Source organism: Pempheris klunzingeri, chromosome 10 (genome assembly GCF_042242105.1).
Source record: "Pempheris klunzingeri isolate RE-2024b chromosome 10, fPemKlu1.hap1, whole genome shotgun sequence".
In the NCBI taxonomy this organism is placed as follows: Eukaryota; Metazoa; Chordata; class Actinopteri; order Acropomatiformes; family Pempheridae; genus Pempheris; species Pempheris klunzingeri.
Window position 1 is genome coordinate 25,331,912 of NC_092021.1, and position 25,391 is coordinate 25,357,302.

The 25,391-nt window shown below is 41.9% G+C and overlaps 1 protein-coding gene across 1 annotated transcript in view; it reads right to left on the minus strand.

Moving 5' to 3' along the window:
• xpo4 (exportin 4) overlaps positions 1-24,725 on the minus strand; it is a 58,123-nt gene extending 33,398 nt beyond the window's left edge. Inside the window, exons 1-7 of the mRNA XM_070838586.1 lie at positions 24,636-24,725; positions 21,940-22,045; positions 20,940-21,081; positions 19,848-19,986; positions 18,469-18,585; positions 18,226-18,379; positions 6,283-6,395 (exon numbers count right to left, since the gene is read on the minus strand). Coding sequence (XP_070694687.1) covers positions 6,283-6,395; positions 18,226-18,379; positions 18,469-18,585; positions 19,848-19,986; positions 20,940-21,081; positions 21,940-22,045; positions 24,636-24,725 — 861 coding nt within the window. The remainder of the gene's footprint in view (positions 1-6,282; positions 6,396-18,225; positions 18,380-18,468; positions 18,586-19,847; positions 19,987-20,939; positions 21,082-21,939; positions 22,046-24,635) is intronic.
• Between the last annotated feature and the right edge of the window lie 666 nt (positions 24,726-25,391).

Genomic DNA, 25,391 nt, shown 5'->3' on the forward strand with positions numbered 1-25,391 from the left:
CAGGTTCTGGTGAATGTACCCGTGTAGCAGCTTTCTAGTCTTTTTGACCACTCGAAGCACTTTGACTCAACATTCACGTTCACAGAGATCAGGAGGTAACTAATCAGTCACACACCAAAGCTGTGCTACGCTTCAGGAGCAATGTGGGGTTTGGCGTCTTGCCCGAGGACACAAGTGGACTGGAGGAGCCGGGGATCGATCCGATTGGTGGATGACCCACTTTGCCTCTGAGCCACAGCGCCCAGCCAGTGTGATCTGTGCCACAACTGCACCGATTTAGCCGATTCAGCTGCGTTACAACTTCCACTGTCAGTTTAGCTGCAGAACTAAAAATGACCGCCCACTCTAGTTAATACTTCACATTCCACCAGAAGCACTGCGGTGCCTTTCAGGAGCAGGCCTGGTCTATTTGTGACGGACGCTGCGGCCTGGTCGCATCAAGCAGCAACGAGCAGATGAGGCGGACAGGAAGTCACCACATCAATATCATTCTTTATTACAGGCTTTGTTGAATACTCGATTCTTACTAGTCAATTAGGCCATTTCTTTTGTTTCTTGCTTTAGATAGCGGAAGCAAGAAAATCACTTTTAATTCAATGAAGTGTCAAATCATAGGTTTCTTTAGTACAAAGCCTTGTAAAAAGTGTTGACATGATGTATATGACCCCTGTCAAACTTCATCATATGTCCGATAATATTCCAGATATATGTACCAAATGTTTAAATGAAAAAGGAACTATTCTTCACCGTCTATGGGAACGTCCAAAGATTCAGAAAGTCTGGAATGATGTCATCAAATGTCTGTCAGAGGTGTTTAATATCAACATCCCCTTCAATGCTGAACTTTGTGTACTTGGAATCTACCCAGTGGGCTTCACACAAACAGAGAAACACACTAAATTGCTGGACTTTGGACTTTTACAAGCCAGGAGAGTGATCGCATTACGTTGGAAAAGTATGGATGCTCCCTCTATACAACAGTGGATAAAGGAATGTATTGGTCTGGAAAGACTAACATACACTGTCAAAGGAAAACGAAGGGAATTTGTGAACCATATATGAATATTATAGAAGCCTGAAAGTAAGCCTCAGTTATAAAAATATGGATCATGTGTATATTCAGTTTTGTAAGCATTTTATTTTAGACTATTTTATGTTATTGACATATAATTTGTGCAAGTCTAGCGTGCCTGTGTGTGTGTGTATGTCTGAATGATCATTTGTTTGAGCGGTGACCTATGTTAATGTGGTCCAATTGTTCATTTAATCTGTTGTCTTTTCTCTTTATGTAACAACAAACAAATGTCAATAAAAATATTGGAGGAAAAAAAAAAGAAGTGTTGACGTAATCAGTCAGAGGCTCATCTTGGATGTGGAAAAACACTTTCACTTATTTAATCTACCTGTTTGTAGCTACAGCGCAACAAACTAGGAAATATCTACATTTAATGCATTTAAACCAGACAAAACTAGAAACATAATCAGTTAGGAGCACCAAAAATACAGGAAAAATTACAAAACTAAATTAGAGGAATCTAAATATCCTGGAGAAACGCTCCTGAAACACTTCTGGAGCTGAAGCCACGCGGAGGAAAACAATGCAGACGAGCCCCGCGGGATGTCGGGGTAACGGGGCGTCAACAGGGCTTTGGGTTAAGGTTGGCCTTAAGGTGGATTTAAGCTGGATTTATACTCCATGCAAGGGGTTAAGAGGAATCCCACTGCGGATATGTTTCCAGATATCTGAGGTCTGCGGATGTGTATCTGCAGGAAATTAAAAATAAAAGCATGTCTGTGTAAAATAAGCAGATTTGTGTGTGTGTGTACGTTTCCATTTGTTGCAATGAAGTAAACCAGATGCATCCAAAAGTCTTTGGATATGCGAGCGTGTGTTCAATCACCACTGGATGCTGCGCTCTGATCACTCAGAGCCAAACAGAAACTAAAAACCCAGAGAAACACAAACAGACAAAAACATAAAGCTGAGGCCAAAACTAAAAGAGGCCTCGGTCTTTATGAGCCGTTCTTCTTCTCTGCTTTTCTGGAGTGTAGATTTGCATCACTGCGGTCACGACGGTGTTAAATCGACAAAAAGTGGAGTGGGATGATTTCCTTTAGAATCCACAGATCCTCAAGCCTCTCGCTCTCGTTTAGCTTCCTCTCTAAGCTGTAACTCTTTCTTCTTCGTCTCCTCTGGAAAATAAAAACCTGCTTCCATTTTAACCTTTATTTTACATTTAAATTAAACGTTTAGATTAAAGTGGACATTCAGTCGACTGCTGCTGAGAGCCTGGGTCCGAGCTAAGCTAACGTGGCTAGCAGCTAAAGCTGCTTCTAGCTAACGCTAACCTTAGAGAGACCTGATCCACGTCTTTACATAGACCTGATCCACGTCACTACACAGACCTGATCCACGTCACTACATAGACCCGATCCACGTCTTTACACAGACCCGATCCACTTTACATAGACCCGATCCACGTCACTACACAGACCCGATCCACGTCTCTACAGAGAGACCTGATCCAGGTCTTTACATAGACCTGATCCACGTCACTACACAGACCTGATCCACGACACTACACAGACCTGATCCACGTCTCTACACAGACCTGATCCACGTCTCTACAGAGAGACCTGATCCACGTCACTACACAGACCTGATCCACGTCTCTACAGAGAGACCTGATCCACGTCACTACACAGACCTGATCCACGACACTACACAGACCTGATCCATGTCTCTACACAGACCTGATCCACGTCTCTACAGAGAGACCTGATCCACGTCACTACATAGACCTGATCCACGTCTCTACACAGACCTGATCCACGTCACTACACAGAGACCTGATCTATGTCTCTACAGAGAGACCTGATCCACGTCACTACACAGACCTGATCCACGTCTCTACACAGACCTGATCCACGTCTCTACAGAGAGACCTGATCTATGTCTCTACAGAGAGACCTGATCTATGTCTCTACAGAGAGGCCTGATCCAGGTCTTTACAAAAGCCTGGGCTTCATCTCAATGATCGAGCTCCTGCTCCTGACAGTCTTACTACCAGGAGCCAACAAAAACTGAGGAAAACATATTTCTAAAAACAAAAACCATTTGATTTATAATTTAATCACAATTTAACGACCATTCAAATATTCAGAAATCCCTCAAACAGGTCCAGCAGGTTTGTCGAATCGTCAGACTTTTTTTAGTTGCTGCAACAATAAAATCCAACTATATTGAACCTAAACGATCCTTTAAGTAGGAATAATAAAAAAAACATGAATGTGTGAGAAGAGACGCCTCTGATCACCAACCAAACCTCCTGACAGCAGCCCTGGAGCCAGTTAATGGGACACTGACAGACAGACAGACAGACACCCACCCACAGACGGACGGACGAAGACTCCCCAGAGCCCCTCAACAGGGTGACGAATGTGTGTGTGTGTGTGTGTGTGAGTGATTGGGTGGGTTACTGTGGTTGTTAACAGGGGCCCCTAATCCTGGGGCCGGGCTCTAATCCTGCCACCGGTCTGTTGTGGACTGTGACCCCGATGGCGTGTGTCTCCGAGTACGCCCTCCACACACACACACACACACACACACACACACACACACACACACACACACACACACACACACACACACACACACACACACACACACACACACACACACACACACAGGTCAGCCCTCACAGCTGAGGAGACGCAGCAGCTGAGACAGCCGAGTACCCCATTAAATTAAATAAACACACACACACACACTACATAGACACACACAGAGCGAACATTTAAACACACACAACATCCAATTGACACAATCCCACAGAGACAGATATGCAACAACACACACAAAAATGCACACAACACTACCACAAAGATGGTGCAGCACACACACACACACACACACACACACACACACACACACACACACACAGACAGCTGACAGCGCCACAGCAGCCTTACAATAACAAACAGTTGAGCTACTAGAAATACCAGAGCGAGAGATGAGACTGGACGCCTGAAAACTGAAACCAACACAAAACACATCCTGCAGATTCCAGCAGCAAAGAGAACCAACCGAAAAATGACAAACATTTTTATTCACGCCAAACTGCCCGGACCGGCCAATCAGACCCCTGATTAGGCCTCTGTGTGTGTGTGTGTGTGTGTGTGTGTGTGTGTGTGTGTGTGTGTGTGTGTGTGTGTGTGTGTGTGTGTGTGTGTGTTTTCTACGGCAAACCTCTGATTGCAGTCGCTGTTTAGACCCAATTACGGCCATTTGTGATTAAGTCACATCAGTCGGAGTGAAAAATGCTTCAGCTGCGTGAAACAAGGGGCCGTCGGCGAATGCTGACTAAAATAAAAATAAAAATAATAATAAGCATCTGCTGATTGTAAAGCGACCAACAACAACTACTACTTTTCTTACTGGTCATGTAATCAAAATAGCATCTAATCAAAATACAAGTTCAGATTTGGAGCTGAATCCATATTAATGCATCTGTGCTGCAGCTTTTGTTTATTTTCAGGTTAAACCACATCAGTGGTAACAAATCAGAAATAACAGCAGAGAAGATATTTTAGTCCACGTAACACTGAACTAAAGATGCTTTTATACATAAGAACACTAACAGACATGATGTTTCAGGCTAAAATCAGTGGGAAATGAAGCCTACAGCTTAGATTTATTGAGTTAAATAAGTCTGAATAATTCTTTGCTGCAGATGTTTAACATTTAACTTCATATTCTTCATCTGTTCTACTGAAAATACTTTGTCATTGCTCAGCTCTGCTTTTAAAACCTCTTCGTATTGGCTCACACCAAAGCTGGTGGGACAGTGTGGACGCGTGAGCCAAGGAAGGGAAGCCATCAGAGCCGGATCTGACTCACAAACCAGAATATATATAATTTAACCAAGTAAAAAGTCTCAGTGAGAGGGCAGCGACGACGTGAACGAGTCTCTCTCTGAAATACACCGGACAGAAAGTCATGGAGCCACAGAAACTAGAGCGTTTGCTGGTTAGCTAACTAGCAGACAGCATCCAGACAGATGCTGCGGTGCTTCCCAAACAGAATTTAAGAGTGTTTGACAATTTTCAGGGCCTTTTGATGGTAATTTTAGGACTTTTGAAGGACGTGCAGCCACCGTGGATCAGCTCAGCTTCAGCTCCTTTTGTGTTTTATTCCAGGGAGAAGCTCTCACTCTGGGGACCAACATCTTCAGATTCTTCCACATGTAGGTCCACAGATAAGGAGGAAGCAGCCCAAGGAAAGACGAGGAAGGCCCGAAAGCAGCAGCAGCAGACAGTACAGAGGTGTTCAGGACGTCCACAGCCAGTAATAAAACATAACACACAGTGGCGACGGCATCCAGCTTCAACCGCCACCCTGTCTGGGTGTGTTTTGCCCTGTCGTGGCAGGTACAGGCTGACAGAGCGGAGCAGTATGTGGCAGGAGGCAGCTGAGGGGCAGAGCAGTGGAGCAGTATCTGGCGAAGAGTGTGTGTGTGTGTGTGTGGATGGATGCTGAATGGATGAGGAGCTGACTGGTTTGTTCCACACGTCTCCTCCACGCCGGTTTTGCTCGGCCAGCGTGGGCCGCCTCTTTAAACACACAAGTCACTGCACGAAAATACACATTTACTTCACCGGGCGGTCGGCCGGCTGGACGGCAGCACAATAACACGACCCCACGGCACAGCACCCATAAATCTACTAAATGGTGCGTCCAAAAAAAAAAACCCCACGAAAGCAGTAAAAACTAAACGAGCGCCAAAAGAGACGAGCTCAGACGTGTTCCCCCGACATGAAAAGGAAAACTGTCCGTCTCTGTTTATCAAACATAAACCACCGTGAAGAGGCCAGGGAGGAAAATGAATAAGAAGAAAGGGGAAAGCAGGACAGAAGACAACTGATGGAAACGGATGAGAGGGGAGGATGTTAAAAACCTGAGCAGCCGCCTCCCTCACAGAAATATGTGGATGGAAGGAGAACAGGCGGACGTACAGACGGACAGAAACATAAAGCACATTTACGTTTCTCCTCTTTCTAAAAAATGGATTTTGATGGTGACAAAAATGTAAAACCTTCTGAGTCGTGGACAAAACTCTGCTAAAGCAGGCGCAACTTCAAACCAGAACCCTTTTAACAGCTTTTCAGAATTTCAAAAACACAAGTCGAGTCATCGGAGAGGTTTTTTTTCAGGCTCTTCGCGGCGGCGCTGGAGATGCTCCAGCAGGGACAAACACATCAGTGGTCGGTCGGGTTACTCACGGTGAAGAAGAGGTCCATGACGCGGGTGTCCAGCAGCGCCTCCCTCCAGGACTCCGTGGGCTTGAGCATGACGTTCTGCGTGGCCTCGAACATGGCGATGTAGTGGCGCCCCAGTGACCCGCCGCCAGTTAAGGCCAACAACAGCATGAGGAGGAAGAGGAGGAGGAAGCAGGAGGAGGAGCGGCACACTCAAAAAACACCAGCTCCTGTCACTGAGCTGCCTCTCGTGGGTATTTCGGTCTCTATGTGTAAAGAGTCTTTGTGTTTTCTCTTTTTGTGGCCTGCAGCAGAAACTTGTTAACCAACTCTCCCTCTCATTAACAACTTGTTTTTTTATTTTCTCACCCTCCCCTCTTTGGTTGCTTTGTTTTTCTCTTACCCTCCCTTCCCTCTCTTTCTCCCTCGTCAGCGCTTCATCTGCCACAAAGAAATCCTCGCCTCCTTTCTCACCCTCTCCTCCACTATTTTGGCCTTTTTTCTCTCTGACTCCCCGCCTCGCTCCGATCTTCACCCCCCTCACACCCTCTTCTTCTTGTCCTCTTCTTCACCTCCTTTCCTTGTGCACACTCGGATTTCTCTCCTCCACTTCCTCAAGGTCTTAAACACACAAGACACTCTCTCTCTCTCTCTCTCTCTCTCTCTCTCTCTCTCTCTCTTTCTCTTTCTCTCTCCCGGCAGCCAATGGAGACTCTGTGCTGCTCTGCCTCCTCGTCCACTCCTCTGCAAGATGTCCTCGAGACGCCTTGCTGCCCTGAAACACTCCCTCTCCCTTCTCGGCCAATCGCCTCGTCCCTCCTCAAGACTCTCTCTTTGCCCCCATAACACACACACACACACACACACACACACACACACACACACACACACACACACTCTCTCACACACTTTCATCTTCAGCCTATTAACGCTTCTGTCCACCGAACACACTTTCACCTCATTTAAAAGAAATCCACAACACAATCACACTTATTTCCTTTCCAGCCTTCCCAAACAAGTCTTTCTTTCTGCAATGTCCCCACAACACACACACACAAACACACACACAGTCTCCTTATTTAAGAAACTCTCTGCACCCACAACAAGCTTTTTTACAAACCCACAACACACACTTTCTCCCCACGCAGCCGCAGCACTTCCTGTCTTTATTCAAGTCTCCTAAAGACTCCCACAACGTGCTTTTCCCTCCGCTCATCGAGAACAATCCCTGCGTCTGCTCCTTTCACCCTCCCAAACGAGGCTTTTCACACTACCTGCCCTTAAAACACACACACGTGCTTCTTCCTCAATCAAACCATCACACAAACACACACCCATCAGTTCTTTAACCACCCTCAGAGCCAACATATTCGATCTCCTGATGAAGGATTCATCAGATTTTTCAGCCTACAAACTGAAAACAAATGAACTCAAAGGATCAAAACATGACGCGATTCTTCTGCCGGTTTTTGTCCTCTAATAAAAACTAGAAGAACGCCCAGTAAGGACTAAAAACAAGTCTCTGTCTTAACCAGTTCACATCCAGTTTTCCACTCTTATTCTCTCTAAAGGTTTGGAGAACTCACTCTGTATCATCAGCTCGTTCTTACGTGAAATATTCAATCAAAGGCTGCAAACTATCTGATCTTCAGAATGTAAAAAACAAAAGTGAAAAAAAAGAGCCACAAGCCGCCAACGTCGTCTATTATCTTTTTTTTTTATATATATATTTAGTTCTAAAGTATCAGTCCACTGATAAATGAATGGCTTCACCTCTTCTACAGATCCACGGTCAGATGTTTCTTTGTGGCATCAAATGGAAATATTTCAGATGTTGATGATTATTTTAAAAATACTTTGGTGAGTTCCCCTAAATTTCAACCCGATTCATCTGATATATTTGGAGACTTTATGAGCTCCACTAAAAATTTAATAAAGTTCTGTGGGTTTCAGTGATGTTTGTAATAACTGACCACTGGTGGATCGGTGGGTTTTTAATTTAGCCTACTGCAGGGATTATTTTACTGTCTCCAATCCAGGATATTGGATGGAACTACTCCTCCTACTACTTTGTGTTATCTTCTTCTTCTTGCTTGTACAAAATAAATCAATCAATCACAAATTAATTCTAAAAAAGAAAATGTCACCCTCTTTCTGTCGGTCTTCCATCACCCACATGAAAACGTACGGAAACACACCCCAAACCGCGTCACTGCCCTGCGGCTCAGTGACAGCAGAAGGTGGAAACTTCCAGAGGAATGTTTGATCAAAGCCAAACAGCGGCGGAGGCCGGCTGGGTCACGCATTCCTCCGACACCAGCCAGCGGTCACTCCCCGTGCACACACCCCACCCCGCCACACCACACCACACCACACTTTTCGGCACAAAAGTTGGCACCTGTCTAAGGGTCTGCAGGAGTGTGTGTGTGTGTGTGTGTGTGTGTGTGTGTGTGGTCAATGCTTGGCTTTCAGGCCGTGTTAAAAATAGTCGTGGTGAGGCATAAGACCTCTGACTGAACCTTTCTGAGGAGAGAAGGAATGAGAAAGAGATCAGAAAAAGTAACGAGGGGCTGCTGTGTGACACACTGAGGAGTTTAACGGGTTATTTCTGATCAGAAAACGTCCTGATTTTCTTTTTTCTAACTTTGCTTCAGTACTTTTAAGCACTCCCGGCATGCAGATCTGTCTTGTGTCATTTTCACAAAAATAATCAGGTTAAATGGAAACTTAACTCAGCTGGCTTTTATCTTGCAAATCCCCGAGACACAAGACAGAGAAGCATGCAGCATGACGACAGAGAGACACTTTTTTCTCTGCTACAAGTGGGTCTGACTAAGTCCTGCAGCCTGCAGACGGAGGCCGTCTCCACACGGAGGGACCACCTCTGTGACAGAGGTCGTACAAACCCTCCTAAAGCTCGTATGACTGAGACAAAACTCACCAGAGACCTCAGGAATGATAAACTACACATCTACCTCACCTGTTTTACGCTGCCTGACTGAAACGTAAAGAGAGTCTGACAGGGTGTGACGCCAAAATGAGACAGAAACTCTCTAAATTAGGGCAAAACCTGCAAGTTTCACCAACTTTTAATGAAGAATATTTAAAAGTAAGAGCATAATTTGGCACACATATCACCTTTAAGACAGCTGTAGTTCTACTTTAGTGCCATTTCTGAGATGAGACGACTTTTCTCTTTAAAAACAAGAAAAAAGCAGCTCAAATCTGAAATAAACTCAATTTACAGTCATAGAAGACGACCAGAAAGCCAAATACACAAACGATTTACTGCTGCAGGACATGAAGGCATAGTTTTGAGGTATTTCCGTGGTTTCTGAAGGTCCTGCGTGTTTCCCTGTGGTTATAATAAACCCACACTACATACATGCGACATAATTAACATGTCAGCTGTCGTAAAACAACTCGCATGAGCTGGAATAAAAAGGTTTGAGTGCTTCTGCTGCTCTCGATTTCTGAGGAAAATCTACTTGCCGAGTTGACAAGTGAATTTACAACTCCGACCGTGTTATCCACCTCTGTGTGGACTCTGAGTGTGTGTGTGTGTGTGTGTGTGCATGCCTCCAGGATGAGTAATGTGTGCGGAGTGACTAGGACATGTGGCTGTGGTTTGGTGGGTTTTTAAAAGACATCACCTGCTACTATCTCAACCCTTCCAGCAGGCTCAAGAATAACTAACGTGACACGTCAATTTTCCACTGGAAAGATAAGACGGACTGACAGATAAACACACACACACACACACACACCCAACTGACCGAATACACAGCCAACGTTAAGCCACCAACCACAAGAGTTTAGATTAAACTCAAGTGAAGAGATTCACCCTTAGTTCTCACATCCAGTTGCCAAATTTGCAGCCGCACAGACACATTAACACAAATTATAATACTTTAATTTACACCAGCCACCAGTCAAAAGGCCGATAAAGTTGCTTTGGCAGAAAAACAACCAGCATTTCCAGTTTAATCCTTCTTATTTATAATGACAAAGCAACGACAGCCACCCAGACGTCCAGTATTTATGGTCCAGCGTGTGAACCTTAGCCCAGGTAGTGAGCATCAACACATAGCTCTTCACTTCAAAGCATGACGGAGCAGAGCTGCAATAAAAAAAAAACCAAAAAAAAAACATCATTCTTCCTTCCAAGAGCTGTAATTTAACATGTGCTGCTGTGCATAAACTAACCTCATGACCACCGAACAGTTAATATATTCTCTGAATCTACAAGAGAGGGATGAATTATGGGAAAAACAAAACCTCATCAACTGTCATCTTTGTGGGTTCGTTCATTTTGTCACCACATGCTAACAAAAAGTGGAACAAAAACTTAAACCAAAGAGCCTATTTTATTCAATCATTTACTGGGAGGAGCTAAAACGTGAGTGACGGAGGAGAGGAGTCACATCAGTGCAACGAAGAGCAGCCCGTGAATTTATATTTCTGTCCAAACTTTTCATGGCAATGCATCAAATAGTTTTTAGGATGTTACCGCCAGGAGCAAAGCGGAGGACTGAACTACTGACAGACTGACGCTGCTGCAGTCGTAGATTTTATACGACTGAAGATTATTCTCAAACACACACAGGAAAAAAACATTTAAAAACCATCTTTCTAGGTAGCTGTTTGTCTGCTTTCATTTTAAGTGGGGAAAAATATATATATATATTCAATGAGAGTTTGTTCATTTGCATACGTCACTGCTTGCTACAGTTAAAACTGAACCATCGTCTCTACTTTAGATGTGGTTTGGTTTTGTGCCTCTTATATATTTGAAGCGTTCTCCTATAATAGCAGGACAAAACAGACCCAAAGTCATATATGGTAATATTTGGTTTGTCTCCAACAGAACTGAACAGTTTCTTCACATCTGAGTGAGTCTGCCCGCCTTCTTTTACACCAACGAGGTCCTGATGTGTCTTCAAATTGAGAAACTGAGATTTGCTTTAAATTGCTCACTGAAAATATACAACAGAACCTGGTCTCCTTTCATTGATCATGTAGGAAAGATGGCTGACGTCATTCAGAGGCATTTATTCTTCTCTTGAGTGCAAATAAAATACCAATAACACATTACCAGCTTGTTTAAAAGTATATTCTTATTTGTGGATATTATTTACATGTATTATTTTATTATATCATTATATCTGTGTACTTATTTACGTGTATCCTTGTGTCCTTTATCATTGTGTTGTTGTCAAATTGAAATGCCAATAAATTAATTTCTGAGTGTGTTGGCCACTATCACCAGTCTTTCTTTTTAATATGTAGGTGTGTATAGATCTGTTATATTTCTCCTTCTGTTGCTCAAACACAAGTTTCTAAAACATTTAATAATTATAGGAGGTCTGCAGAGTGTGTGTTATGTTATTTGTAGTAAATGCGCTAAATCCTGCAACACAGCAATCAAATCTGGCTCCATTTCCCAACTACTCTTTTGCAGACGCTGAACGAAGCACTTTACAGATAAATCGGATTAATCCGAGTAATCAATATCAGCAATCCGACCATGCTGCAGGCCTGGACGGCCTTCATGCCTGAGGGGTGCTGATTAGTGAGCTTCTCCTGTATCCTCTATTCATTACGGCTGATCCTGACTGAGGACGGACCCGCTGCCCAGGAAGACTGGCTGAGCGTCTGCCAGCGTCCACGCGAAGAGCGCAGCGCTATGCTAAGGCGCGTGGTAGGGTTTAAGTGATATATCCTGCCTTAAGTCTCCCCTGCAGCCTCGCCATGTGAAATAACAGTCCAGGAATACCTCCTCGCTCATCCGCCCCCTCCCCTTCCTTTCCCATTTCCTTCTACTGTTTGGCCTCCATCTGTTCAGACAGCAGATGCCATTAATTCTCCCACTGCTGAATTAAAGCAGTAATACACCAATTATGCCACTTTGCTCAATGCCAGCTTTTTTCTTTGAGATCAGAAAGTGATTAGTTGTGGATGAAGGCGGCGATTTAGACCGTTTTTATTGATATATGAATACATAAATAAACTAAACAAAGCCATCCTGGAGGAGAAATTAATAATATAGCAAATGATAATAGTAAAGCTTTGACCAAGGAGAACCAACAGAGAATTACAGTAATCTATGTGTAAACTTATTTAGCTTGTATATTTCAGTTTTGTTTTATTATAATCTGTTTTTAGTTGCAGTTTGGTTAGGTTTAGGCACACTACTTGGTTTGTGTTAAAATAATAAGCTTAATACAAATATAAAAGGCAGGGTACACTTAACACAACAGAAAGCATCTACGTTGTGTTTTTAAGTCTCACACAGCTCAGAAAATACAAGTGCCAACTGTGCAGTGTCTTCAAATTTTGGCATCAAAAATAAAATTTGGCATTAAAAACAAACCCTGAAGTGAAAACAGAAAGTTTGGCATTGAAGCACTTGTATTGTAAAAAGTTGTGTTAGCACTGAAAACAAAAGTGTAATCAAAAAATAAAACAAAAGAACAATTTTTAGTTTTCATTTTCTCATATTTTCTTCATGTCACTCTTTTTTCCGTGAGTTGATTTTGATGATTTTCAGTTTCAACGTTCTGACACCACTGTGGTGTGAAGGGAGGGTTTGTGGCACTAATGCATAAAGAGACCTGGATTCAGCGTCGGAGGCTCCGTTCATTCCTATAAAAGCTGCTCGGTGGCGCATGAAGCTGAAACAAGTTTGACTACCTGGACATAAAAGTACCCGGATCTTCCACACGGTTGGGCCCATAGAGCCTCAGGCCTGCCGAGCCAGCTAACGTCTTGTTAGGATGAAATTATTTTATCATGAACTCTTCAAGAATTTCCAATTAACTGATGTTAGCTAATACGTTTCAGTTAGCTAATGTCGGCTAAGAGGTGGCAGTTAGCTAATGTTGGCTAATAGGTGGCAGTTAGCTAATCTTAGCTAATACATGTCAGTTAGCTAACATTCGCTTATAAGATAAGCTAACATTTATTGATCCCTCAGTGGGGAAAGTTTGCTGTTACTGCACCTCAAGGGGGCAGAAATAGTTCAAGAAATAGAAAATTAAATAATCAAAATAGCCTGTATACAGACGAATTATGTAGATTGTAGATTATCTGTCAGTTAGCTAATGTCAGCTAATACGTGGCAGTTAGCTAATAAATGTCAGTTAACTCATGTTGGCTAATACATGTCTATTAGCTAATGGTAGTTAATACCTGTTAGTTGGCTAATGTTGGCTAATACATGTCAGTGAGTTAATACAGTATATATCAGTTACCTCATGTTGGCTAATACATGTCTATTAGCTAATGGTAATCAATAGGTGGCAGTTGGCTAATACATGTCAGTGAGCTAATACAGTACATGTCAGTTAACTCATGCTGGCTAGTAAATGTCAGTGAGTTAATACAGTATATATCAGTTAGCTCATGTTGGCTAATACATGTCTATTAGCTAATGGTAGTTAATACTTGTCAGTTGGCTAATGTTGGCTAATACATGTCAGTGAGCTAATGTTAGCTAATAAGTGCCCTTTAAAAAAAAGAACTGAGATTCTCACGTTTTATTTTCCAGTGAAACTCTTTTCAGTGCCAATACAACACAATAAAAGGGTTTCAATGCCAATGTTTCAGTTTGGAGTTCGTTTTCAACGCCAAATCTTATTTTCCGCACAGTTGGCACATGTGTTTAATAAACAACAGGATGTCCATCAGCATATCAGCCATCTGCACATACCCTCCCACTTGTGTTTAGACAGCAGTAGTCGAAGATTCCCCACACAGGTCAGGGCCAAGGCAAACACCCAGCATCAGCTTACACACTCCAAATCCTAACCTTAACCTGAGGGCCAAAATGCCTATAAATTGACCTCTGAACAGCTAATGAGAATACTGAACCGGGCCGAGGCAAGTGTTAGGCTGACAGTCATCTCTTCAGCACAGGAATATCTCCTTACAAGGCTGCTGGGGGTAACCGTCGCTCAGAGAGGTTAATGCCACTTTTATTACGCCTCACTAAAAATAATAATAATCTTTCTTTTCCTCTTTTCCGCACAGCAGATCACCACAACTCAAGTAAGAGGCAGAGATTAAGATGACAGTGCTTCAGCGGGAGGGAGAGGCGAGGAAGGCCGTGCTTTAATTTGAAAGTCCCAGCGAGCCGACACGCCGCGAAATCAACACATTCCTCTCTGGTGAAGAAACAAACACATGGGAGAGAACCAAATTACTACAGCAACACAACTGACGGAGATGACTGTCAGATAATCCCTCGCATACCGAATAAACATCATAAAGAGGCAAATATGCAGACTGGCCCAGCAGAACGGAGGCAGCGGGGGCGGAGGGCGATCTATCTGTCAGCTCGGACAGCCATTTACACCACCTGACCGCCGCTGCAGCCTGGAGGCCCGACCACGACCCTGGCCAGAGTCAAGCCCGGTGTGGAGTGACGCGGTGTCGTACCGACGCCCGGGGAGCGTGCCTCGGCCAGATGACACCAGAGCCAAAGGGGTTCAGACGACGGCGAGGACAGATGACATGCATGCCGCTCGGCTCATCTAAGGGAGGTCTTTGAGCTGGTTGAGGAGTGTGTGTGTGTGTGTGTGTGTGTGTGTGTGTGTGTGTGTGTGTGTGTGTGTGTGTGTGTGTGTTGTGTGCGAGAGGCGGCGGCTGTCAGCCACACAATTAAGCAGAGGCCCCCCGATACCGGCGCTGGCAAACGTTCGCATCCCATCACACGGAGACGGGCGTGCTGGGACACTTGCAGACAGGCAGCCACGCTCATTCGGGCCTCCCAGCGCTCTTCATCAAGCTGTTCTCCTTTTCAACAACAGCCCGGGTACTTGTGGGCTCCGCGTACGCTCGCATGCACTCAGAATTTCAAGGAGAATAACACCTGAATTGAGAATCCGTGTGCTATTTCTATTGCCGGAGACAGACAGTTCAACGTTTGTGACAACTCAGCATCCTGAAACCTGACTATGATGAATTATCTTTGCCTCAAAGTCATTTAAATGTACTTAATGGTATTTTAAAGCCACACTTAATCCTTTATGTAACCAAACCATGAAAAAAATGACCAACTTAAGGGGAAACACTACAGGCGAAAGGGGTAAAAATAACTAGAACTTTACATTACTATTATTTTTTTGTATAAGCTTTCTGAAATGTTATGTTTAAACATGCAAATGAGGCACTAGCTAATTAAATGTGTTAGCTTGCATACATTTCCAGAGCAGAAATCAGAACAGTTCTGAATCGTTGTTTCATTGTGTTGAAATATTACAGCCAATTAATCACTCCATAAATTAGAAAATACTGCCAACAGCCATAAAATAACAATTGCCATATTTTTTAGGAATAAAATGATCAAACCCCTCTATAAAAACCTTCAGAATATAGAGAATAAAATCTAATTCTAACAAAAACAACCTTTAAAGATGTGAATTTAGGACAAAACTACAGACGCAAACAGACAAAGTGCAGTAAAATAAACACCTAAATGTTTATTTTGGACGTTTGGACCTGCAGTGTCTCGTCTTAAGAAATAAAAATAATTAAAATTGTGATTATATTTAATGTGAACGTTTAATGAAACAAGTGAGTCTGTTTCTAATAACCTCTCGTGAGGAGTGATCATTTTAAAGTTAAAGTAATTTCCTGTCACACAACACCTAAACACACTGATGTGTAGTATCATTGGTGGTTTAGGACACTTTATGGGAATTTAACTAAAAACCCATTTATATGTATACAGTTCAAAACGTTCCATCATTTCTCTGTTTATAAAACCACCTAATTACACGAGCGATGCAGGAGAACATATTTAAGATCTTCAACATTCAGCTGCACGTATGATGCTTCAATCTGAAGACTGAAATGTTTCTCGTGTGTACAGAAAGCGCTCTGGCAGCTTCATTTACACACAGACACTAAATTAAACTGTTGTATAAAAACTGACTGCAACAGCTAACACACACACACACACACACACACACACACACACACACACACACAGGACTTAAAAGTGTATCTCTGAGATCACACACGCATATCGAACCGAGCGAGCCTGGCATACCAAGGGGAGCCTCAACAAGCCAAGGCGGGGGTGGCGGGCTGCTGGAATGATCCGGAGATGGACACACAGACACCTCTTTGAAAGTGATACATGGCCCTGGCTGGCAGCAGAGCGCCACTCCAGATCCCCTCAGACAGGCAGAGAGGATGCCAGGCTGGTTGGGATTTAGGTCGTAATGAGCCTGGCCGTGCACACACACACACACACACGCACGTATACATGCACACACACATGCACACACACACACTGAGTTCACTCAACAATGCGGCCAACTGCAAAGATAACATGGACGTGTGCACAAGAGATGAACTACAAAGCAAAACTCATGGACAGCTATGCATTCCTGGGTATCACATATTTGTTGAGCCACACACACACACACACACACACACACACACTCATCTACACAAAAACGCCCCGCTACACTCAGCACCTAACAAACAAACAATTAAGAGGACTTTCCACTGAACACCAGCATGACCCCTCTTCTTTTAAAGCTTCCAGATGATGTAAAATGCAGTTTTTTAATATCTTTTCAACATAAATATGAGTCCCCAGTGTGGCTAGAAGCCGCCAAACTAAACCAAAGACCATCCTCTGCTCCACATTTCAATAAACGTGTGTGAAAACACGTCATTTAGGTTTGATTCCCTTTATGATGTCATAAGGGGATCTGTTGATCATGTGACCTCCTCAGGCAGATGCTGAAAACAGCTGCATGTCCGATATTAGGAAAATGATATGTAGCATTAAAACATGTAAATCTGATCTAGTAGAACCTACAAACACAAGTATGATCTTTAAAATGAGCAGGGACTTATAACAGCCGTCACCCTCCAACAAAGAACTCCAAACTTCATAGTTTCAATGTTCACTTTGTAAAAACGTCCAAATAAGTCGTTCAGATCAGTCGTTCCTAAAAACTTGTTGGTGTCCCCAACAACTCATGTCGCACTTAACAGTTTCTGCTGCCGTCAGTCTGCAAACAATCTGAAGTCTGTAACGTGTTTGTGTTTTCAATAACTCCTGCATAAAAATAATTATTTATCAAACGTGTATCTTGTTAAAACTTCATTAAGTAAAAATTCACTCTCAGGATCCACAGACAAGGTCTGTTGTGATGGTTTGTCATTTTTAAAACAGTGTGTCCCAAGAAAATAGATAATATATTTGAGTAAAACACTAAAACTAACCGGAAAACTAAACAGTTTTTGTCGCTAAAACGACACTGAGCCAGTGATGTCGTGGTGTCAGACTTCTGCAGTTAAACAGCTGGATAAAATCAATAAAAGTGATGAATAAAACTGAGTTTTAATGATTTTATTCGGTGCCTAAATTGGTGTAAGTACTCTGCCATTTTTTAGAATAACAAATACATGTGAGATGATGAGCCTTGAGGTGGGAATCATGAACCAGTTCCAGTCAAGAACCGACTTCATATTGTCCGATCCATTGGAATGGCACGCCTCCAAGCTTATCAATTCTTTTTAATGATGATTAAAAAACTGTTACCGAGGGTAAATATCTCATGTTATAATAAATCAGAGCCACGCCGGCAGGCTTCCAAGACTTTTTGACCTATTTCTAAACCTATTAAAAATAAATGCTGTGCAAATATTCTCTCATTTCATCCATTTCAGACGATGGCAGACTGACGGTTCAGACTCAGAGATGATAAAACCTGTGGCGGCTGACTTTTAAAATGTATCAGGAATCAATAAAGGGAAGAATCAAACCAATGAGGAGAGTCAATGATGACACTGGAATCACTAAAAGTTAGAAAGGTAACTGACCTGCCTTTCCTCGCCGTGCTGCAGCGGTATTTTTATTTCTAGGATCTAGAAATGGTCAAATTTATGATCCTGACCTTCCCGGGTGTGAGAATCCCCGTCAGCCCGACAAAGAAAGGATATGATTGGGCGGCAGGAAGTTCCAGCTGAGGACCTGGTTGGCCAGAGCCAGGTAGCGCTGGAAGACAGACGACATCTGGGCGTTCAGGTTTTCTCTGCGGCTGAACTCCTGCAGCACTTCCATGGTCAGCATGAAGATCTGACGGAGGCCCTCCTCCTGGAGGTCAGGGAGGACAACGGAGTAAGAAAAACGATGCTTGATGCTGGACAGGAAGTGGAGACACAGAGCAGGTTGGGGAAACAAACCTGGAAGAGACGCTTGCAGCTGCCGTGGAACTCCATGCTGAGGCCGATGCTGCTGGTCTTACTGGAGCTGGAGAACTCGCTGAGCAGAGCCGTCAGGATGGAGCAGGCCAGCGTTTGCTGCAGCACGACGAGATCAAATGTTAGCAGGTCAAACTTTAGCAAAGGTCATCAGTCAAGACCCAGAAAGTACATATGAACTCTAAGCAAGCTTGGACGCTCCATAACGGTACTGACGATAATCGTGATGTTTAAAATGTGTGCGGAAATCTGATAAACTTAAGGGGGAAAAAGTGACACAGTGACGACGGTTTGAAGCCTCGAGTTTGGCTTCATGGGCGTCGCCATCTTGGTTTCATGGAGCCAGAAGTGACGTTCGCTCCACAAAGACTCACAGCGTTGACTCAGTGCTTCTGTGTTATAAAAAAAACTGACCTGGACGAGACGTTCGTCCTTCTTTTCGTCTCTTTCTCTCTTTTTCTTTCCTTCTTTCTTTTTATTATACAGGGTTTTTTTCTTTCTTTCCCTCTAATCCTCTTTTTTCTGTCTCTTTCTTTCTTATTATTATTATATAAGCTTTCTTTCTTCCTCTTCCTTTGTCTTATTAATACATGCCGTCTTTCTCTCTGTGTCTTTCTTTCTTTCTTATTTATTAATTCATTTATTATTTCTTTCTTTCTATAATACAGGAACAGATCAAAAGTACTGTTACAGATGTTAACATGTGTCCCATTTAAACACCTCTAGATTAGTTCAAACTAATTTTTCTCTTCTGCCGCATCATTAAAGGAAATAAAAACAGAAACACTCGACAACGAAAACTAAACTAAACCACAAACGGCTCTACTCTCCACCACAGAGGGGAGGACTGACGTGGTCCTTCACATCACAGCTGTGAAACAGAGTTTGTGGCTTTAATCTAACACAGGATCTCATTCCAGACTTCAGTGTAGGTGTGAAATAATGATCCAGTTTCTGTGAGCCGACCATGAAACTGATCTGGTGATGTGTTGAAATGAAACCTGCGCTCTCACAGCTGAAACAAGAGAAGTAGTGCCACCTGCTGGCTGAAGAGGAGACGCCCAGTTTATTCTATAGCAGAGAAGCACTGAGGTGAAGTCACGCCAACATATTTTTAGGACATATTTAGCACTTTTTTTTACATATTTAGTCTTAATTTTGGGGATTTGGGCTCATATTTTTCCCCATTAAGATCACCCACACATGTTGGAGAAAGTGGATTATTAATCATATATTATTATATTTTCTAAATCAGTGATGGAGCCCACGTGAACAACGATCAAGTCTTTTGCTTCACTTCACTGAATGAAGCTGAAATCAAACTGGATGAAGCTGCAGGTGCGTCCGTGTGTCCGTCTCACCACTGTGGGGTTCCCGCTGCTGATGAGCTGTCCGACCTCGTGAAAGACGCTTTTGCAGCTGATGCTTTTGTCCAGAGAGCCCCTCTTCACGATGACCGCCACCGCCAACAGGATCTGCTCACGCACGTACTTCTGGAGGCTGAAGGAAACAGGGAGGGTGGGGGGAGACACTGAATCGATGTTCTGAACCGGAGGAACTTACAGGAAGTTCAACCGAAACAAGGTTTACTGAAGGCAGACCACCAGCAGACGGACATGATGTGTCGTTTTTGGCCTGAATCACGTGCTACTGTTATCTTTGTGTCTGTGTTTAAATCACTCTGTCCAGTCAAACAGTAAACACAGCCCCCCCCCTCCATTCACTCCTGTAAAAAGCTGCTCAGCGCTGCATGAAGCCAAGAAAGTTTGACTTCGCGGGTGTAAAAGTACCCGGATCTTCCACTTTCCACTAGCATCTCAGGCCTGCTAACGCCCTGTTAGCCTTTAGCTAACATGAACGGGAACAAAATGACTTTTCTAGACTTTCCAAATGTTATCAGACTGAGTGGATCAAACTCTGACGATGGAATGAGTCATTTTGTTGAGTTGTGATGCTAAAAAAAAAGGAATCTGCTGATTTACAGGCGTCTGTTTTCACAATCAAAGTCTTTTTTTGGCTCATTGGCGTCACGTGACAGACGCCATTGTTGTTATCACATGGTTGGCCAGCATATATTGAACATTAATATTATTTTATATTGAACATTAATATTATTTTATATTGAACATTAACATTATTTTATATTGAACATTAATATTGTTTTTATATTGAACATTAATATTGTTTTCATATTGAACATTAATATTATTTTTTATATTGAACATTAATATTGTTTTATATTGAACATTAATATTATTTTTTATATTGAACATTAACATTGTTTTTATATTGAACATTAATATTGTTTTTATATTTAACATTAATATTATTTTTTAGATTGAACATTAACATTATTTTTTAGATTGAACATTAATATTGTTTTTATATTGAACATTAATATTATATTTTATATTGAACATTGATATTGTTTTCCTGTGTTGTTGACGTCTTACTTGGGTCTCTGTAGGACGTAGGTGAGCAGGAACGCCCGCAGAGACTCGATGCTGGTCTTCTCCAGCAGGATCCACTCCCGCACCACCGCCTCCATGATGGCCGTGGCGGCCTGGAACAGCACATAGTCCACCTTACTGGTCTCTGGAGACGGGAGAGGAGGGAGACTTAAGGGTTACTGTCCACAACATTAACAGTCTTTATACAGAGACCGGATCCACAGAGACCGGATCCACGTCTTAATGCAGAGACCTGATCCACGTCTTTATACGCAGAGACCTGATCCACGTCTTTATACACAGAGACCTGATCCACGTCTTTATACGCAGAGACCTGATCCACAGAGACCTGATCCACGTCTTTATACGCAGAGACCCGATCCACGTCTTTATACGCAGAGACCCGATCCAGGTCTTTATACGCAGAGACCCGATCCACGTCTTTATACGCAGAGACCTGATCCACAGAGACCTGATCCACGTCTTTATACACAGAGACCTGATCCAGGTCTTTAGAGACCTAGTTTCATCTCAGAGCACTGAGTTAATCTATTATTCCCGGCAAACTTACCACCAGGCGACGATAAAACCATAAATATATATTATCTTTATAACAACAAACTCATTCATTATAATTTAAAGACTAATCCTAAATCATGGCCCGTCCCTGCTGCGTTTATATAAAACCTTAGCAGCTTTTATCCAGGCGAGCGTGTTTATCGTGGTGCTTTTAAACCTCCATGAACTACATACAGTTAATGTAACACCATTAAACGCCACAGCAGAAGGTTTGTGATTATATCATCAGTGGTTAAAGCCCAGAAGGGATCTCAACACTTGAATGGAAGCGAAAGAGAAAAACACCTTCCTCCCCCTCCGCAGGCCGCCTGTGCAGCTCCCAGTCCTATAAATAATAATCAGCCTTCCCCGAATGAATTATCAAATGTTTATAGAAAATAACGTAGGTTAAAATCAGGATACGTAGGCTGAAGTCAGTAGTTACCTAAGATGTGCTTGCAGATGGCAAAAGGAGATTTGGATTTCCTGAAGGAGAGGAATATGTGTTCAGCATGCTGCCTCTGTTCGGTGCTGACCATGGACGGCGGTGCCTGTAAAACACACATGAAACACAAAGACGTGAGCGTTTGCAGACAAGTTTGGGTTTATTCAAGCTAATATCTGTGGTTTTAAAGACTATTAGAGTCAATGAGAAGTGGTTAACAGTGCTGATAGACCCTTAAGGAAGCATCATTATTATCTGACTTAATAAACCTGTAAGTTGACACAGAGGAAGATTTACACTTTGAAATGAGCAGAGTGAAAACACTGTACAAACCTGACGTACGGTTATAGATTTCACTGTAGGATTGCAGCTAATTGACAGCCAATCAATCAATAACTCAGTAAACATTACAGAACCAAGAATGGAGGCGAGCTGTAACCATCACTGTAACTGTAACTCTTAATGAATATTCTTACATTAGCCGTGAATCCAGTAATTACTTCACCTTAGAAACCCCTGAATGTATATTTCAGGTACTTGTTCACCTTTTAAATATAAATATAATGAACTGCAATCGGCATTCAAACTCCCCTTGGAGATGTTAAAGTTGTATTATCTGATGTTTCTGTGATTATTTTATGTAAATGCTCCTTTAATTCTTGTTTATTGTGTGTATGGTTTGTTCTGTTTGGTGTTTTTGTGAATGTTCTCAGATGTTAATCTCAAAAAGAGACCACCTGAGAAAATAATGATCACATTAAAAAGGATCAATGTCCATTTTATTTTGTTCTTATAATGTATAATATTCTGCATCATTGGTTAAAAAGTGAGAAAACCAATGTACCTGTTCATACTCACAATAAAGTCTATTCTATTCTATTCTATTCTATTCAGGAGTTGGAGGAGACCAAAGCAGAGCTAAAAGAAAGTGACAGTTGGACTTAAATCTATCAACAATCCAAAACAGCAATCAAAAATCAACAAAAACTGCAATTAAAAGTAGTAAGTAAAAGGCCTTTGAGCATCCAAAAAAATAAAAAAAAGTCACTTCTTAAAGTCCATCATGCAGCTGTTGTTCACACATCAATACTTTAGGAACTAATAAATAAACTGAAATGATCAGTTTAAAACAGATAAACTGGTGATTTCAGAAGCCGTATCGATGCTTTAAACTCAAACTGTTTTATTATGAATCAAAGCTGAACATTTTTACGTGCAGTATTTACATTACCAAACAGGCAGATTATTGCAGATAGTCAATGTTGCAATGATTTCTAGACAGGGTGCAACTTTAAATAGAGGAAAATTATTATTATATGTGTCTGACATTTTAATTTTCTACACATTCACAACTTTCTACAAATTCACAACTTTCTACAAGTAAAATAAATCAGATTTCAGAATAAAACAACAGAGTTTTGCCTTTGTTATACATTAAAACAGAGCTGCATTATATATTATATTATCATATTATAACTAAACCAACCAGAGACGTCGGCCTGTGTTCTGTTTTCTGTGGATCGTCCAGATTATTCAGTGTTTCTGTTCTTGTTTGGTATGCTGACGTCGATATATGAACGCACACAACATGTGGAAATAATAAACTGAATATTCAAGTGAACTACAGACACTTTACATATAAACATGCTTAACAACATTACTCGTGAATGAATTACATGCTGTTGTTACACTAACCAGCACTTTACCTTTTTATATTTCATCTTATTTTATCTTATATTCAGTTTTTATTTTGGTTTTTACTTATTTATCACCGTTGTTACTGTTGCTTTGCTTGTTTTATTCCACGTTCGGCTCTTTGTAACTCAGTTTCTATTGATTCCCACTTATTTATTACTCGCTTTGCTACCTAACACTTATCTTATATTCATGTATCTCTGTTATTGTGTATAAAAGACGTGAATATGTGAAGCGGAGACTCAACAAACAGTCAAATTCAGGTTTTATAATCAAACCTGGAGCCTTTGGCTGAACGCTGAACATGTTGGAACAGCCCAGATCAGTTCTGGCACTCAAATATGGCTTTAAATCATAATCAATAACACGTAAAACAGCTCAGACGTGAAGGTAAAAACACCTGTGTGAGCGCTGAGGAGTCCACAGGAGGAAACCAGCCAGCCTCCAGGACAAAAACAGGGTGGTTTTTATTGCCCATAATAATAATACTAATACTAATAATAATAATAAAGGAGGCCAGACAACCAGAGGAGGCTGCAGCTAACAGCTAATGAGCCCCACACATGGTTAGCTAGGGGCTCCTAGCTAGTGCAGCAGCAGCAGCAGTGGGGTAACCGGGTGTTTCTGGGAGCTGAGCATTAAAAACAAGAGTCCACAAAACTTGCTGGTGCCGTTTTTAACAGCGACGCCGCCCGCTGAAGTTTCCTGGAGAACTGAGCCAAACGTGGGGTCTTAGTTCGGGGTAGGAGGGGAGGAGGGGAGCGGGGGCTGATGGGATGATGAGCGGGGTTTCCACGGGATGGAGACAAGCGAGGAAGGGAGAGGAAAGGAAAGGCGCCACGCATCGCTCACATAACGTTACCGTGTCTGTGGTGAAAGCTGGACACATTTAAGGAACAAAACACGGGTGCGAACCGCGCCAGACCCGGACCGGCCGGGCTCCACCCGGGTCCGGCGCTCAGCGCACCGCGGCTGCGATAAAACAACGTTAAATTTCTCACCATTAAAACTTTGGCAGCGCTTTCCAGCTGTGTGATCACTTCTGGTGCACCGACCGCCGCCATCATCGTCCCTCTCCAATGACGCGCCATGCGCTCTGCATTGTGGGATTGGTACCCGGCAGGGTTCAATGGTTCAACCCGACGACCTCAGCGGCCGTTACGTAACACGGCGTGCACCCGTCCGTGACTCTGACGTCATCACCAGAAGAGTTTAAAGTAATTTAGACAATATGGTGGAGCATTATGATAATAAACATTATAATGATAAACATTACAATAATAAACATTTTAATAATAAATATTATATAATAAACATTTTAATAATAAATATTATATAATAAACATTTTAATAATAAATATTATAATAATAAACATTATAGTAATAAATATTATATTAATAAATATTATAATAATAAACATTATAATAATAAGTATTATAATAATAAACATTATATTAATAAACATCAGAATAATAAACATTATATTAATAAACATCAGAATAATAAACATTATAATAATAAACATTATAATGATAAATGGTATATTAATAAACATTATAATAAAAAACATTATATTAATAAACATTACAATAATAAACATTATAATAATAAGAATTATATTAATAACAGCAGCTATTTTTTATTTTTCATGATACGAGATACAATTAAAAAGCCTTAAAATGAGACTTCATTATAATTTACTGTTATTTGTATTAATAAAATCAGAATTGGGTTTCACGTAGAACACTTTAAAGTA